The sequence below is a fragment of the Salarias fasciatus genome (assembly GCF_902148845.1).
Source record: "Salarias fasciatus chromosome 23 unlocalized genomic scaffold, fSalaFa1.1 super_scaffold_20, whole genome shotgun sequence".
NCBI lineage: Eukaryota > Metazoa > Chordata > Actinopteri > Blenniiformes > Blenniidae > Salarias > Salarias fasciatus.
The window spans coordinates 2,546,411-2,564,308 of record NW_021941230.1 but is presented as its reverse complement, the minus strand read 5'-3'; the positions used below and the strand labels follow the sequence as shown (position 1 = coordinate 2,564,308).

The following is a 17,898-nucleotide window of genomic DNA, read 5'->3' as shown; positions in this document are numbered from 1 at the left end:
TCTGCAGACCACAGAGTGGACTCTGCAGAAAACCACACAGCTGAGAAACTCCTGAATCCTGCAGACGGTTCCAGCTCAGGTCCAGATGTTCCAGATGTTTCTGGAGGGAGGGGTTGGACTTCAGAGCTGAGGCCAGAGAAGAACAGCTGATCTCTGACAAACTGCAGTATCTCAACCTGAATAAAGAGAGAAAGAAGTGAGATTAGAGGACAGAGTTTGATGTTGAAGTGACTGAGAGCTGAAGAAGGTTCAGACTGGAAGAGTTTAGAAATGTAAAGTCCAAACAGCTGAAGCCTCCAGGAGGAGAAGAGCTCTCATCAACATGCTGCAGAGCTCAGTCCACTCTCTGTCCACACTACATCTGGACCACCACACACACACACACACACACACACACACACACACACACGTCACACAACTACAGTGTGACTTGTGACATCCCATAATGAGCTGACATGTTAATGCTAACAAGCGAATGTGCTGACAAAGTTATGCTAACATGCTAATGCGCTGACACGCTAATGATAGCATGGTAATGTCCCAACATGCTCATTCTAACATGCTCATATGCTAACATGTGCCAACATGTTCATGTCCTGACATGCTAATGCTAACATGCCAATGTCCAGACATACTCATAACATGCTAATGTTCTGCTATGCGAATGCTAACATGCTAATGTGCTGACGTGCCTATGCTAACATACCAAAGTCTTATGGTAATGTGCTGTTACACGAATGCTAATATGCTGACATCCTAATGCTAACACATTACTCTCCTGATATGCTCATGCTAACATGCTCATGTACTGATATACTAATGCTAGAATTCTAATATGCCCACATTTTAATATCACTATGCTAATGTGCTGACATGCTAATGCTGATATACTAATTTGCTGACATTCTTATGCTAACATGCAAATGCCCTGAAGTGCTTAAGCTAACATGCTAATATCCTGATAATCTGATGCTAACATGCAGATTCCCTGACACACTAATGCAAAGACATACTGATGCTACCATGCTAATATGCTGACATGCTAATGTTAACGCAAACATGCTTATAGGCTGATATACTAATGCTGACATACTAATGCTAAAATGCTAATGTACTGACATGCTAATGGCTTCATGGTAATGTGTTGACATGCTAATGCTAACATGCTGTTTTGACATGCTTATGCTAGCCTGCTAATTGGCTGACAAGCTAATTTCAACATGCTAATAACCTGACATTCTAACATGCTGACATGCTGCTGTGCTGACACACACGTATTGTGCTAAAGTGCTAATGTACTCACATGTTAATATGCTGCCATGCTTATGCTAACATGTTAACATGCTGATATGCTAATATTCTGACATGCTAATGCAGCCACGCTAATATACTAACATGCTAATGTGTTAACATGGTGTCAATGTGTTTTGAAGCTATGTGTCTTTCAGCTGTTAGCTTGGCGTTAGCTTAGCTTCATGCTGACTTCAACTTTCTCAGTGGAATAGTTTGGTCCGTGCAGCCAGGTGTTCTGCAATGAGATCAAATTCCTGATGGCGAGCTCCCAATCAAGGCCAGGAGCCTGAGAACAAGTGCTGCCCCCACATGGTCTGGTAGAAGCTCTGCAGCCTGTTCACTCTCCTCCTCCTCTGACTGAACTCTGAAACCACATCCCATCCAGACCTCACTAGACTGACTGGACACTTTCACAACTCTTCATCCTCCAATCCACACTGGAACCCTGTGAAGCTCAGTCAGCTGTTTAGTTCTGCCATGGAGGAGTGAAGAGCCCAGCCGCTACGCTGCTTTGAAAGCTGAAGGTCAACATGGAGCGTGTCAGAGGTTCACAGTCAATGATCCACTGCAGCTCCTTTCTTCTTCTAGCAAGCTTTGAAATGTGGAGCTGCACACGGCTCTGCCACAGTCACAGGACTAAAGAGCAGAGAAGAAGCTCCGTTTCTCCTGGAGATCCTCAGTGTGGATCACTCTCAGATCAGCCTGATGTCTGACCTTTAGTGTCAACACTACTTTACTGAAACACACTCAAACATGGAGTCTGACCTCAGAGTCTGCAGACCACAGAGTGGACTCTGCAGAAAACCACACAGCTGAGAAACTCCTGAATCCTGCAGAGGGTTCCTGCTCAGGTCCAGATGTTGCAGATGTTTCTGGAGGGAGGGGTTGGACTTCAGAGCTGAGGCCACAGAAGAACAGCTGATCTTTGACAACCTGCAGCCCTCCAACCTGAATAAAGAGAGAAAGCAGCAGAATCAATGAGGAGGAACCAATCAGATGTATTGATGGAGAAATGAGCAGCTCCACATTACTGAGTCCTGATCAATGAGCTGTTCTGTTGTCGTGGATCTTCATCACACACAACATTCACACACACATTGGCAGCCTGAGCGTCTGACATCACTCCGGTGAGTGTTTTCCGTGTTGGTGAAGCTTGCTGAAGCCTACGAGCGACTGAAGTGCTTGCTGTCTCTCTCTTGCTATTACTGTTCATTCACGAAGCAATCAAAAATCGGGGTTATTTACGCCCCCGGGGTTACTTTGGCCCCCGATTGACCAGCGATCTCTCGTGAATTACATTTCTTCTCCGCCGTTAGTGCCACCAGCGTGCTAACTAGCTTAGCGTGCTAACTCGCTTGGTCCGCCGGGACCGCTATGGCGTCCTCCCCTCTGTCTTCTTTTCTTTCCTGCTCAGTGTGCCGTATGTTGAGTCAGAACCCTGCCTCCCTTGACGATAGGGGTATTTGCGTAAAGTGCAGTGTATTGACAGCGCTGGAGGCCAGGGTAACCGAGTTAGAGGAGCGGCTGCGCAGATGTGAGGGGCAGGGCAGCGCTAGCTATAGCGAGGTAGCGGCAGGGCTTGCAGCCCGCTCCCGCAGTGAGAGGAGTGTTAGCAAGCCTAGCCCCGCAGCGTGTCCCGAGCAGCCGGGACAAGACCAGGACCGGTTTTTTGACAGTCCGGAGGAAGGCTAGTGCTAAGCACCGCCACGTAGCACTCCAAGAACCGCTTCACGTCTGCAATAGGTTCTCTCCCCTCAGCGACGACACACCGGCTGAACTGGACACGCTGGTGATTGGCAGCTCTATAGTTAGAGACGTGAAGCTGCCAGCGGTGAAGGTTATGTGTTACCCGGGGGCCAGAGTGGGGGACATCGAGGGGAACCTTAGGCTTTTAAAACAGGAAGGTAGGAGATTCCGTCGAGTCGTGATTCACGCAGGCGGTAATGATGCCCGGCGGAGACAATCAGAGGTGCTCAAATTACAAGTAGCCTCGGTGTGTGAATTGGCTAAGTCGATGTCTGATGCCGTAATATTCTCTGGTCCCCTGCCCAATTTGGTCAATGATGAAATGTACAGCCGACTTTCATCATTCAATCGCTGGTTGTCCAGAAGGAGTGAGGAAAACGGAGTTATTTTTCTAAACAACTGGTGCACCTTCTGGGGAAAGCCTGGGCTCATCCGCAGCGACGGCATCCACCCAACTTTGGATGGTGCAGCCCTTTTAGCTCACAATATGGCTGATCGGCTCAGTACGCTAAATTGACAATCCAGCTATGAGCCCCGGGCACAGAGCGGTCGTGTAGAACGCTCCTCTGTTGATCTTGTTGATCCCGTCACTAATCCTGCTCCCGGGTTTTTACAAGTCAAGCATGGAGGTTTACCTAGGCTAACAGAGACTGAGTCTGTCCAAAGTGCTCAAAGCGTTAAAAAAAAGTCAATGGGTAAAAAGCTTAACATCTGTACAAGACAGAATAACTCTTCCAGTAGGAAATACATAAAATGTGGTCTACTAAACATTAGAGCAATCTCCACTAAATCTCTGTTAGTTAATGACCTTATCGGTGACAATAACATTGATCTCCTTGCTCTAACAGAAACTTGGCTCCAGCAAGATGACGATGTGAGGCTCAATGAATGTACCCCTCCAACCTATGTTAATTTCCAAACAGCTAGATCAACAGGTCGAGGTGGAGGTGTGGCAGTGATTTCCCACTCCAGTCTTCTTCTTAAACCCAAAACTAATGTTAAATTCAACTCTTTTGAAAGCTTAATACTAACGCTTACTTGTCCAAATTGGAAGAATCAAAAAGCTGTGCTATTAATTATTGTGTATCGACCTCCTGGTCCTTACTCTGACATTTTAACTGAGTTCTCAGAGTTTTTAAGCAATATAGTATTGACTCATAACAAGATCCTTATAGTATGTGACTTTAACATCCATGTGGATGATTCTGGTGACAGTTTGAGTAATGCGTTTATTGCAGTATTAGATAGTATCGGTTTCACTCAAAATGTTGATGAATCCACTCATAGTCACAAGCACACCCTGGATCTGGTATTAACATATGGGATAGAAGTCAGTGACCTAAATGTTCTCCCTCAGAACCCTATACTCTCAGACCATTTTTTAATTACTTTTCAGGTTTTGATTGAAGACTACTCTGCTCAAAAAGATAAAATTCAGTTGATACGGACATTATCTGAAAAATCTGTGGCTCGGTACAAAGAATTGATCCAGCCTGCATTTGCTGCATTATCTTGTGAACTCACAGAAATGAGCTTATTGACCAGTGGTGATAATAGTGATCAGTTTGTTGACAGTGCTATGCACTCACTAAAATCTGCCCTTGACGTAGTGGCCCCGTTGCAGCTGAAAACCAATCGACCCAGGCGCGTTGCTCCATGGTTTAATTCTGAAACCCGTGTTCTCAAACCAAAAAACTCGGCAATTAGAAAGACTGTGGCGTAAATCTAAATCAGAGCAATCTCTGAAGGCCTGGAAATGTAGCTTGCTAAGCTATAAACAAATTATTTTTAAAGCCAGGACATTATATTACTCTCGTTTAATAGAAATAAACAAAAATAACCCTCGGTTTCTATTCTACACTGTAGCCAGACTGACAAACAGTCATACTATAGTGGAACCAGTAATCCCAGAATCTTTAAACTGCCATGACTTTCTTAAATTCTTTAATGATAAAATCATAACCATTAGAGGTAAAATCAGTGAAGCGCTTTCCTCAGATCAAGCTCAGGGAATCCAGCCACTGCCTCCACCTGAAATACCTGAAATACTAGATAGTTTCTCATCAGTAAATGGGGCTGAGATTACTTCGATTGTAATGTCTTCTAAAACCTCGACCTGTCTACTAGATCCAATTCCAACTAAGCTTTTCAAAGATATTCTTCCAGTTATCTTAAATACGATCATAACTATAATAAATACCTCTCTAGAAAATGGCTATGTGCCACAGTCATTTAAATTCGCAGTAATCAAACCACTGCTGAAAAAACCTAATCTCGATCCTGATATTCTAGCCAACTACAGACCGATATCAAATCTGCCTTTATTTCAAAAGTCCTGGAAAAAGTCGTGGGTTAAACAGCTTTACCGCCACCTACAGGACAATAGTGTATTTGAGAAATTTCAGTCAGAATATAGAGCTTATCACAGCACTGAGACTGCGTTAGTTAAAGTCACTAATGACTTGCTATTGGCGGCTGACGCAGGTCTAGTCTCAATCCTGGTTCTCCTGGACCTCAGTGCAGCTTTTGATACAATCGACCACAATATTCTCCTGCAGAGGTTAGAATGTGAGGTCGGCATCAAAGGAAAAGCCCTCTGCTGGTTCAAATCCTATTTATCTAATAGGTACCAATTTGTTCACGTTAACCAACAGTCCTCACCGTGCTCCCAGGTCAGTTATGGGGTTCCTCAAGGGTCCGTGCTCGGGCCAATTTTATTTCTGTTATATATGCTTCCTTTAGGGAACATAATTAGAAGTCACGATATCAATTTTCATTGCTATGCAGATGACACACAACTGTATTTATCTATGAAACCTGATCAAACTAATCAAATAGACAGACTCAGTGACTGTATCAGAGAAATTAAAACCTGGATGACTACGAACTATCTCCGTCTGAATCCTGGCAAAACAGAGGTCATTATACTAGGCCCCCATAAACTGAGAGAGTGTCTATCCAAACAGATTATCACCTTAGATAACGTCAGTATATCCTCCTCCTCTACTGTGAGGAACCTCGGGGTCTTATTTGATCAGGATATCTCATTTAAAGCACACATCAACCTGGCTTGTAAAACAGCATATTTCCACTTGCGCAACATAGCTAAAATAAGAAACATTCTACCTAGAAGCGATGCAGAAAAACTCATCCATGCATTTGTTTCTACGAGATTGGACTACTGCAACTCCCTTCTCGCAGCCTGCCCAAAAAGTGTATTAAAAAACTTTCAGTTGGTTCAAAATGCGGCCGCCAGATTATTAACCGGAACTAGAAGACGTGAACACATTACTCCCGTTCTAAAATCTCTTCACTGGCTTCCAGTCGAGTTTAGAGTTAGATTTAAAATCCTTCTCCTCACTTACAAAATCCTAAATGGGATGGCTCCAACCTATCTCCAAGATGCTTTAACGCCTTATCAACCAATCAGAGCACTTCGCTCTCAAAATGCAGGGTTACGGGTGACTCCTAGAGTCTCTAAATGGACACTAGGTGGAAGAGCCTTTAGCTATCAGGCACCATTTTTATGGAACCAGCTTCCAAGTGGTGTCAAAGAGGCAGACACAGTCTCCACATTTAAGGTTAGGCTCAAGACGTTTCTCTTCGATGCAGCCTATGATCAGGTCAGCTCGGGATTCTAAACTAAACTAAACTAAACTAAACCAAACCAAACCAAACCAAACTAAAGTCAACCAAACCAAACTACAGTAAACCAAACTAAACTATAGTAAACCTAACTAAACCAAACTAAACTAAACTAAACTAAACAAAATTAAGCTAAACTAAACTAAACTAAACCAAACCAAATTACACTAAACAAAATTAAACTAAACCAAACTAAATTAAACTAAACTAAACTAAACTAACTAAATACTAGTTTAAACAGTTAAGTATCCACAAAGCTGCCCTAGGAGCTAGAATGCTGTGGGAAGTACGGTGCACTGAGCCCTATCCTCTAATGTCTGAATGTTATTCCCTTGAGTCCGTTCATTGCTTTTCACCTGTTGTCCCCCCCTTCGAGGGGGAGTCTTCTCCAGTTTCAGTTGCTGACTCCACTATTACGAAGGCCTATGAACAAGCTCCGTCCGGACTGGGAGGACACTCCTGTCGGTCCTGCCCGTGGACTGGCTTTGGTTCTACTGCTGGGATCTGTGGTTCTTGTGCTGGACCGTCCAACGGACTGTACTCAACATTGTCCTAGGCTTTACTTCTTATTGTCTCATGCTAGCTGTTGCCAAAGCTGTCCGTCCCTGGGAGAGGGATCCCTCCATACTGTGGTTCTCCCCAAGATTTCTTCTTTTCCCACTGGGTGTTTGGAGTTTTTTCTTGCCGGATGTGAGGGTCGAAGGCGGTGGTTGCTTCGTTCTGTCTCGTTACTGTAAATATTGACATATTACCATTATGCTTATTCACTGTTTTTACTTTTACCGACCAATGTAACATCTTGAAGCCCTCTGAGGCAACTGTTGTTGAGATACTGGGCTATACAAAAATAAATTGATTGATTGATTGATTGGTTGACTTCTCCTCATGTCCACACACAGCAGTCAGCTGCTGCTGAGCTCAGTCCACTCTCTCACTGCAGGATCAGAGTCTCAGATCACAGCTGCTGACAAACATTTCTCCTTCTACAACAGGAACAGACAGTCAACTGACCTCAGAGTCTGCAGACCACAGAGTGGACTCTGCAGAAAACCACACAGCTGAGAAACTGCTGAATCCTGCAGAGGGTTCCTGCTCAGGTCCAGATGTTCCAGATGTTTCTGGAGGGAGGGGTTGGACTTCAGAGCTGAGGCCACAGAAGAACAGCTGATCTCTGACAACCTGCAGGAAAACAACCTGAATAAAGACAGAAAGAAGTGAGATTAGAGGACAGAGTTTGCACACAAACACACACACATAAGTCACACAACTGTGACTTGTCACATCCTATAATGAGCTGACATGTTAATGCTAACAAGCTGGTGTGCTGCCATGCTTATGCTAACATACTATTGTGCTGAAAACTAATGCTAACATCCTGACACAGTTATGCTAACATGCTAATATCCTGACATGCCTATGCTAACATGTTGACATGTTAATTCTAACATGCTCATGCTAACATGCTCATATGTTTACATGCTATTGCTGACATGCTAATCCTGCCATGCTAAGTTGCCAACATACTGATGCAAGCATGCTAATATCCTGACAAAGTTATGCTAACATGCTAATGTGCAGACACACTAATGATAGCATGGTAATGTCCCAACATGCTCATTCTAACATGCTGATATGCTAACATGTCCCAACATGTTCACGTCCTGACATGCTAATGCTAACATGCTAATGTCCAGACATACTCATGATAGCATGCTAATGTTCTATTATGCTAATGCTAACATGCTAATGTGCTGACATGCCTATAGGGCTCAAAAGGACACGTGACATCTCGCAATGCAATGTGGTCAATGCCGGCGGTGTGCGGTAACGTCTGTCTACGCCAGCTACAGGCAAGACGCTGCGCTCGTGTTGCTCTTTTAATTTTGTTTGGCGAGTTACTACAAATACAACATGGTGCAGTTGTGCTGTGTCATTAACTGCCACAGTCATTCCCACGATCACTCCAGTAAAAAAAGAACGAAGGGATGACGTCTGTCTCATTCCCAACTTGGAAGCAGCGGCAGGGACCGGGATATGTGAACTCACAGAGACGCGGAATGGCCCGGAGAGCAGCTGTCAGACGACAAAACATCACATTCAACGCCATCACCGACACGTTAGACTGTTCACGGCATCTTCAGACTGGTGAGTTCTGTTATATTCCTCGTATGTTGCGGTGTTAGCAGTGTTAGCTGGTTGCTAGCGTTAGCCACAGACACAGCCTCTGGGCAGTTAAAGCAAACACTGTCTCTTTCCTCCACTTCCTTATCGATTACTTTGGAATTTGCATCATTATTGTCCTCACTCATAGGAGATTGACTTTGACAGTACATTGCAACTGACCTCATTTTAAAAGTCATAATGGGCGTGTGTGTGTTTTTCAGGAGAGCTGCTGATGAAGTGAATGAAACTCATCCAGACTGAACCTGTCATCACATCTCAACACACGGAGGTGAAAGCTGCGGATTACCAAAGATTCCAACGGAGAAAAAGGAGGCAACTGCTGCACCTGCACCTCATACCGATTTTTTTTATCTGGATTATATGTGACCAACTTTTGTTTTTTTTGTAAATAAAATTGACTGCCAACATTCTTCCTCTGCTTAATTCTAATATTTATCCTTAACATTTCATTCTGTCAGGACAGGTAATCCTCCTCAGCTGTTACCTGCTCATATGGTGACAACACCCAGCCCTCTACTGTAATAAGTTAATAATACTGCTGTAAAATTAAATATTGTAGTTCATTAGCTGTTTATGAAACTTCATTTTAATGGGAAATCCTCTGAGACTGCGCCATTTACCCATGCAATAATGTCAGACCATTCCTTGTTTCAAAGTCTTTTCTGTTTATTACCAACCTTCTTGTGTAGTGCAACAACACTGTTAAAGTTACAGTTACAGTTCTAATAAGATGCAAAAGTCTTTGTGCAAACAAATATCACTGCAACTATATAAAGTTAGATTGTACATAAACAAATAACACTGCAAATAAAATGAAGGAAAACAATGTGCACCTTGCAGTCCACCGGAGTCCACACAACTAAGTCACAAACCTTTGCAGCTGTCACAAAGATTTGAGTCTGTCTGGCTGTAGTATTTCTTGGTCTTCTTCAAGACAAAATTCCCATCACTGAAGTTTGTGCCCTGACCAGCCTGTAGCGCTGTGCTGTTACGATGTTTTCTTTTTTTTTCCTGCGATGCTTTGATGGACGTTTCACTTCCAGGCAACCTTTCCCGCAACAGGAACGGTAAGTGAGCCCAACCGGGTCTGAACTGGGTCCAGCTTGTCTCGGTACGGTCCGTCGCCTTTCTGTTTTGGTCCATTTTTCCTGGTGTTTACTTCTGTCGGGTCATGTTTGGTCGTCTGACGGCTGCTCTCCAGGCCATTCTGCGTCTGTTAGTCCACATATCCCGGTCCCTGCCACTGCTTCCAAGTTGGGAACGAGACAGGCGTCATCCCTTCGTTCTTTTTTTTCTGGAGCGATCGTGGGAATGACTGTGGCAGTTAATGACACAGCACGACTGCACCACGTTTGCATTTGTAGAAACTCGCCAAACAAACTTAAAAGAGAAACACCAGTCTTGCTTGTAGCTGGTGTAAACAGACGTTACCGCACACCGCCGGCATTGCCCACAATGCATTGCGGTTTTTTCCACTGCTGACGTCATCCTTTCGAGCCCAATACTAACATACCAGTCTTATGTCAATGTGATGTAACACTAATGCTAATATGCTGACATGCTAATGCTAACACGTTACTCTCCTGATATGCTCATGCTAACATGCTAATGTACCGATATACTAATGCTAAAATTCTGAAGTGCCCACATGTTAATATCACTATGCTAATGTGCTGACATGCTAATGCTGATATTCTAATTTGCTGACATTCGTATGCTAACATGCAAATGCCCTGATGTGCGCAAGCTAACATGCTGATTTCCTGACACACTGATGCAAAGACATGCTAATGCTAATATGCTGACATGCTGCTGTGCTGGCACGCTAAAGCTGATACTAATGCTAATGCAAACATACTAACAGGCTGATATACTAATGCTGACATACTAATGCTAAACTGCTATTGTACTGACATGCTAATGCCTACATGCTAATGTGATGACATGCTAATGCCAACATGCTAATCTGCTGATATTCTAATGCTGCCATGCTAATATACTAACATCCTAATGTGCTAACATGTTGTCAATGTGTTTTGAAGCCATTAGTCTTTTAGCTGTTAGCTTGGCGTTAGCTTAGCTTCATGCTGACTTGAACTTTCTCAGTGGAATAGTTTGGTCCGTGCAGCCAGGTGTTCTGCAATGAGATCAAATTCCTGATGGCGAGCTCCCAATCAAGGCCAGGAGCCTGAGAACAAGTGCTGCCCCCACATGGTCTGGTAGAAGCTCTGCAGCCTGTTCACTCTCCTCCTCCTCTGACTGAACTCTGAAACCACATCCCATCCAGACCTCACTGGACTGACTGGACACTTTCACAACTCTTCATCCTCCAATCCACACTGGAACCCTGTGAAGCTCAGTCAGCTGTTTAGTTCTGCCATGGAGGAGTGAAGAGCCCAGCCGCTACGCTGATTTGAAAGCTGAAGGTCAACATGGAGCGTGTCAGAGGTTCACAGTCAATGATCCACTGCAGCTCCTTTCTTCTTCTAGCAAGCTTTGAAATGTGGAGCTGCACACGGCTCTGCCACAGTCACAGGACAAAAGAGCAGAGAAGAAGCTCCGTTTCTCCTGGAGATCCTCAGTGTGGATCACTCTCAGATCAGCCTGATGTCTGACCTTTAGTGTCAACACTACTTTACTGAAACACACTCAAACATGGAGTCTAACCTTAGAGTCTGCAGACCACAGAGTGGACTCTGCAGAAAACCACACAGCTGAGAAACTGCTGAACCCTGCAGAGTGTTCCTGCTCAGGTCCAGATGTTCCAGATGTTTCTGGAGGGAGGGGTTGGACTTCAGAGCTGAGGCCACAGAAGAACAGCTGATCTCTGACAACCTGCAGTCCTCCAACCTGAATAAAGAGAGAAAGAAGTGAGATTAGAGGACAGAGTTTGATGTTGAAGTGACTGAGAGCTGAAGAAGGTTCAGACTGGAAGAGTTTAGAAATGTAAAGTCCAAACAGCTGAAGCCTCCAGGAGGAGAAGAGCTCTCATCAACATGCTGCAGAGCTCAGTCCACTCTCTGTCCAAACTCCATCTGGACCACCACACACACACACACACACACACACGCGCGCGCGCGCGCATGCGCGCGCGTATCACACAACAGCAGTGTGATTTGTGACATCCCATAATGAGCCGACATGTTAATGCTAACAAGCTAGTGTGCTGACATGCTTATGCTAACATACTATTGTGCTGAAAAGCTAATGCTAACATCCTGACACAGTTATGCTAAAATGCTAATTTCCTGACATGCTTATGCTAACATGTTGACGTGTCAATTCCAACATGCTAATGCTAACATGCTCATGTGTTTACATGCTATTGCTGACATGCTAATCCTGCCATGCTAATTTGTCAACATATCGATGCAAACATACTAATATCCTGACAAAGTTATGCTAACATGCTAATATGCTGACACGCAGATGATAGCATGGTAATGTCCCAACATGCTCATTCTAACATGCTCATATGCTAACATGGGCCAACATGTTCATGTCCTGACATGCTAATGCTAACAAGCTAATGTCCAGACACACTCATGATAACATGCTAATGTTCTACTATACCAATGCTAACATGCTAATTAGCTGACATGCCAGTGCTAACACCTTACTCTCCTGATATGCTCATGCTAACATGCTCATGTACTAATATATAGTATTGCTAAAATTCTAATGTTCCCACATGTTCATGTCACTATGCTAATGTGCTCACATGCTATTGCTGATATGCTGATATACTTATTTGCTGACATACTTATGCTAACTTGCAAATGCCCTGATGTGCTTAAGCTAACATGCTAATATTCTGACACTCTGATGCTAACATGCTGATTTCCTGACACACTAATGCAAAGACATGCTGATGCTACCATGCTAATATGCTGACATGCTGATGTGCTGACATGCTAATGCTAACGCAAACATGCTATTATGCTGATATACTAATGCTGACATATTCATGCTCACATACTAATTTGCTGACATACTAATGCTAAAATGCTAATGTACTGACATGCTAATACCTACATGCTAATGCTAACATGCTAATATAATAACACAGTGTCAATGTGTTTTGAAGCCTTTTGTCTTTCAGCTGTTAGCTTGGCGTTAGCTTAGCTTCATGCTGACTTGAACTTTCTCAGTGGAATAGTTTGGTCCGTGCAGCCAGGTGTTCTGCAATGAGATCAAATTCCTGATGGCGAGCTCCCAATCAAGGCCAGGAGCCTGAGAACAAGTGCTGCCCCCACATGGTCTGGTAGAAGCTCTGCAGCCTGTTCACTCTCCTCCTCCTCTGACTGAACTCTGAAACCACATCCCATCCAGACCTCACTGGACTGACTGGACACTTTCACAACTCTTCATCCTCCAATCCACACTGGAACCCTGTGAAGCTCAGTCAGCTGTTTAGTTCTGCCATGGAGGAGTGAAGAGCCCAGCCGCTACGCTGCTTTGAAAGCTGAAGGTCAACATGGAGCGTGTCAGAGGTTCACAGTCAATGATCCACTGCAGCTCCTTTCTTCTTCTAGCAAGCTTTGAAATGTGGAGCTGCACACGGCTCTGCCACAGTCACAGGACTAAAGAGCAGAGAAGAAGCTCCGTTTCTCCTGGAGATCCTCAGTGTGGATCACTCTCAGATCAGCCTGATGTCTGACCTTTAGTGTCAACACTACTTTACTGAAACACACTCAAACATGGAGTCTGACCTCAGAGTCTGCAGACCACAGAGTGGACTCTGCAGAAAACCACACAGCTGAGAAACTGCTGAATCCTGCAGAGGGTTACTGCTCAGGTCCAGATGTTCCAGATGTTTCTGGAGGGAGGGGTTGGACTTCAGAGCTGAGGCCACAGAAGAACAGCTGATCTCTGACAAACTGCAGTCCTTCAAGCTGAATAAAGAGAGAAAGAAGTGAGATTAGAGGACAGAGTTTGATGTTGAAGTGACTGAGAGCTGAAGAAGGTTCAGACTGGAAGAGTTTAGAAATGTAAAGTCCAAACAGCTGAAGCCTCCAGGAGGAGAAGAGCTCTCATCAACATGCTGCAGAGCTCAGTCCACTCTCTGTCCACACTACATCTGGAATCCTCCTGATCTCCTCTCAGTCCTTTGCCTCCAACAGATTCTCCCTTCAGACAGTGAACTGACCTCAGAGTCTCCAGGTTACAGTTTGGACTCTCCAGTCCAGAACACACAATCTTCACTGAGGAATCCTGCAGCTTGTTCCCACTCAGGTCCAGATGTTTCAGATGGGACGGGTCAGAGGTCAGAGCTGAGGAGATCACTTCACAGTGAGGATCAGAGAGTCCACAGCCAGAAAGACTGTAATGAGACCAGAGAGGACAGGACGCTATGAGAGAGGACACTTTGATGGACTGTTGGACATCAGAGCTTCACTTCTTCACTTTGGCTTCATGTTGACCTGGAGGAGAACCTGGAGGAGAACCTGGAGGAGAACCTGGAGGAGAACCTGGAGGAGAACCTGGAGTTCCACATGTTGAGTTCGGTTCCTAATGTCAAGAAGTATACTTAAAGTTAAATATCCAGGTACCCCAACCTGCCCCTCTGGACAAATAACAAATTGCCCACTGCACTGTGTTCATGTTGCCCCTCATGTTGCCCCTCACTGTCTCATGTTGCCCTCACTGTCTCATGTTGCCCCTCACTGTCTCATGTTGCCCTCACTGTCTCATGTTGCCCCTCGCTGTCTCATGTTGCCCTCACTGTCTCATGTTGCGTTGCTGTCTCTCAGCTTGGTCAGACTGCTGAGCTGTGAAAACAACACTGAGTGAAATGTTGAGCAGCTCTTCATTCTGGACCCAGTTCAGAGTTCTGCTCTCACTTTAACATCATTCAACACATTTCCTCTCAGGCTTTAGTCTGGTTGCTGCTGAGCCTCACATCACTTCTTTCATCACATGTTTACAGTGTGAAGAAGACCAAGAGAAGATCTGCTGACTTCCACAACATGGACATTTGATTTCCAGCTGCTATGAGGGCTGATCAGATGGATTCCAGGAGGCAGCTGGAAACATTTCAGTCTCATTAGAATATTACAGACAATAAGAGATGAAATGTGAATCAGAACATGAAGGAAGACTGACAGTCCAAGTTTGAACCAACTCTGAAAACTGAGTCTCTCTGGAGGGTAGAGGAGACTTTTAGGAACAGCAGCAGGTTTGATGATATTAATATTGAAAATATCAAAATGTACATTTTTTGATTGATTGAATAATGAAGTGAGACTCTCTGCAGCAGAATGGAGCCGTTAACAGCTGAATAATAATCAGTCATAGTCTGAGGCAGCGGATCAGACAGTGGACTGATGGGTTCTTCAGGACAGATCATTGAGGATCATCTCCACAGAGGAACTACAGGAACTACTTTCTACAAACATCACTGAGACATTGATCATGAGGACATGTGGACTCACTCAGCCTTCCTGCAGTTCTTCACAGCTGGGATCAGTCTCCGTCGTCCCTCCTCTGATGTCTTGTACTTCTTCAGGTCCAACTCCTCCAGGACCTGGTCTGACATCTGCAGCATGTAGGCCAGAGCTGAGCAGTGGATCTCAGAGAGTCTCTTCTCTGATCTGTTCTCTGACTTCAGGAACTCTTGGATGTCCTGATGGACTGAGAGGTCCTTCATCTCCGTCAGACAGTGGAAGATGTTGATGCTTCTGTCAGGAGACACTTCTCTACTGCTGATCTCCTTCAGGTTCTTGATGACTCTCTGGATGGTTCCTGGACTGATCTCTGTTGGATCCAGCAGACCTTCTAAGAGTCTCTGGTTGGATTCCAGAGAGAGGCCATGAAGGAAGCGGACAAACAGGTCCAGGTGGCCGTTGTGACTGCTGAGGGATTTCTGGAGGACCATGTTCAGGAAGTTGCCCAGAGATGAGAAAGCATCATCATAAGAATAAAAACCATATTCCCTATGCTGCTCTTCAATGAAGGTCTCCAGCTCGTCTGTCTTCCTGCTGGTGAAACAGTGGAACATGAAGACTGCAGCCAGAAACTCCTGAACACTCAGATGGACGAAGCTGTAGACGGCTTTCTGGAAGATCACAGACTCTCTCTTGAAGATCTGAGTACAGATTCCAGAGTACAGCGAGGCCTCAGTCACATCCAGACCACACTGCTCCAGGTCTTCTTGGTAGAACAGGATGTTTCCTTTGTCCAGATGTTCCAAGGCCATCCTGCCCAGCTTCAGAAGAAGCTCCCTGTCAGCCTCCGTCAGCTCCTGTGGACCCGTCTCAGGTCCTTCATGGTACTTGAGCTTCTTCCTGTGTGTCTGAAGCAGCACAAAGTGGGAGTACATGTCAGTCAGGGTCTGGGGCAGCTCTCCTCTCTGCTCGCTGCTCAACATGTGCTCCAGAACTGTAGCAGTGATCCAGCAGAAGACTGGGATTCCACACATGATGTGGAGGCTCCTGGAGGTCTGGATGTGGGAGATGATTCTGCTGCTCAGCTCCTCATCACTCAGCCTCCTCCTGAAGTACTCCTCCTTCTGGGCGTCAGTGAAGCCTCGCACTTCTGTCAGTCTGTCCACACATGTTGGAGGGATCTGATGGGCCGCCGCCGGTCGGGAAGTGATCCAGACCCGAGCCGAGGGCAGCAGATCCCCCCGGATGAGGTTAGTGAGCAGCTCGCCCACCGAAGACTGCCGGGAGACGTCCAGCAGCCGCCGGCCGCCGCCGAAGTCCAGAGAAAGTCTGCTTTCATCCAGGCCGTCAAAGATGAAGAGCAGCTTGCAGACGGCCAGCTCCTCTGCCGTCAGCTTCTGGAGCGTGGGATGGAAAACAGCCAGCAGCGAGAGGAGACTGTACGGCCGCTCTCCCAGCAGGTTCAGCTCCCTGAAGGAGAGCACCACCAGCACACTGACATCCTGGTTCTCCAGGCCCTCGGCCCAGTCCAGACTGAACTTGTGCACCGAGAAGGTTTTTCCGCTGCCGGCCACGCCGCTGGTCACAACCACTCGGATGTGTGTGTGCTGCTGGGCCCAGGCTTTGAAGATGTCCTGAACCCTGATGGCAGTGTGATGGAGGCTCTCCTTCCTGGAAGCTGTCTCCAGCTGCTTCAGCTCAGGTTCCCTCTGAAGCTCCTCACTGAGTCCCTCTGTGATGTGGAGCTCAGTGTAGATCCTGTTGAGGAGGCTTCCTCCTCCTGCTTCATCACTTCCTTCAGTCACACGTTCACATCTCCTCCTCACACTCTTCTTATGTTCTTCTAGAAGCTGCTGCAGACCCACACCTGCTCACAGACAACAACAACAACAATCACACTGCACACAAACAACAAGCTTTCATGTCTCTACAACACAACAACCAGTCCAGTGAAGACAGACCAGTCCCTCAGCAGACACATGTCCACTCTTACTTAGTGCAGCGGCGCTTCTGGATCTTTCTGGCTGCTCCTCACACACATCAGTCCTCTTCCTCTCTCTGTGGACACCAAGCAACATTTACTCTGAGCAACACAACACAAAGATACAGCTTCAACTCTCACACTGCTTCACAATCCTGGAGCTGAATCTGAAAGGGAGCTCAACATCTCTCACTCTGGTTTGGAGGAAATCAAAGGAAACTAATCAGAGGTTCTGTTTTGGACTGAATTCATTTTAACTCTCACACACTCCTCTGAAATCACACATAAACTGCTCTAATCATTTGCATGTACACAAAAAATCAGCAACATGTTTAAATGCTGTATAAAAACAGAAGATGTTCAGCATCTTTCATATAAACTAGTATCTTCATCCTGGACTCATTTGAAACAGTTATCAAAGTTTTGGATGTGAAAATCTTTACTTGTATTCATGAAGGAGGGATTAAACTTGTGGATGTGTGACTGACTCTGGTTACAAAAAGAGTTTTGCTGCTGTTTATGAGGATGGACTTCATTCTTCTCCTCATTCTGTTATCCAGCAGTTCATCATCATGACACACACCTCCAGACCAACAGACCCCCCCCCCAATCTTTCAGAGGATCCAAACAGCTGTTTATTCTAAAGATTAACAACCAGTTTAA

At 45.3% G+C, this 17,898-nt stretch overlaps 1 protein-coding gene across 1 annotated transcript; it reads right to left on the bottom strand.

The window, feature by feature from the left end:
• Window positions 1-7: 7 nt before the first annotated feature.
• On the bottom strand, window positions 8-17,113 carry LOC115384137 (NACHT, LRR and PYD domains-containing protein 12-like; the record flags this gene model as incomplete). Its single annotated transcript, XM_030086472.1, has 7 exons — window positions 8-176; window positions 2,059-2,241; window positions 7,696-7,878; window positions 11,536-11,718; window positions 13,581-13,763; window positions 14,018-14,191; window positions 15,303-17,113. Coding segments are annotated over 7 exons (2,886 nt in total), but the record flags the coding sequence as incomplete, so codon positions are not given.
• Between the last annotated feature and the right edge of the window lie 785 nt (window positions 17,114-17,898).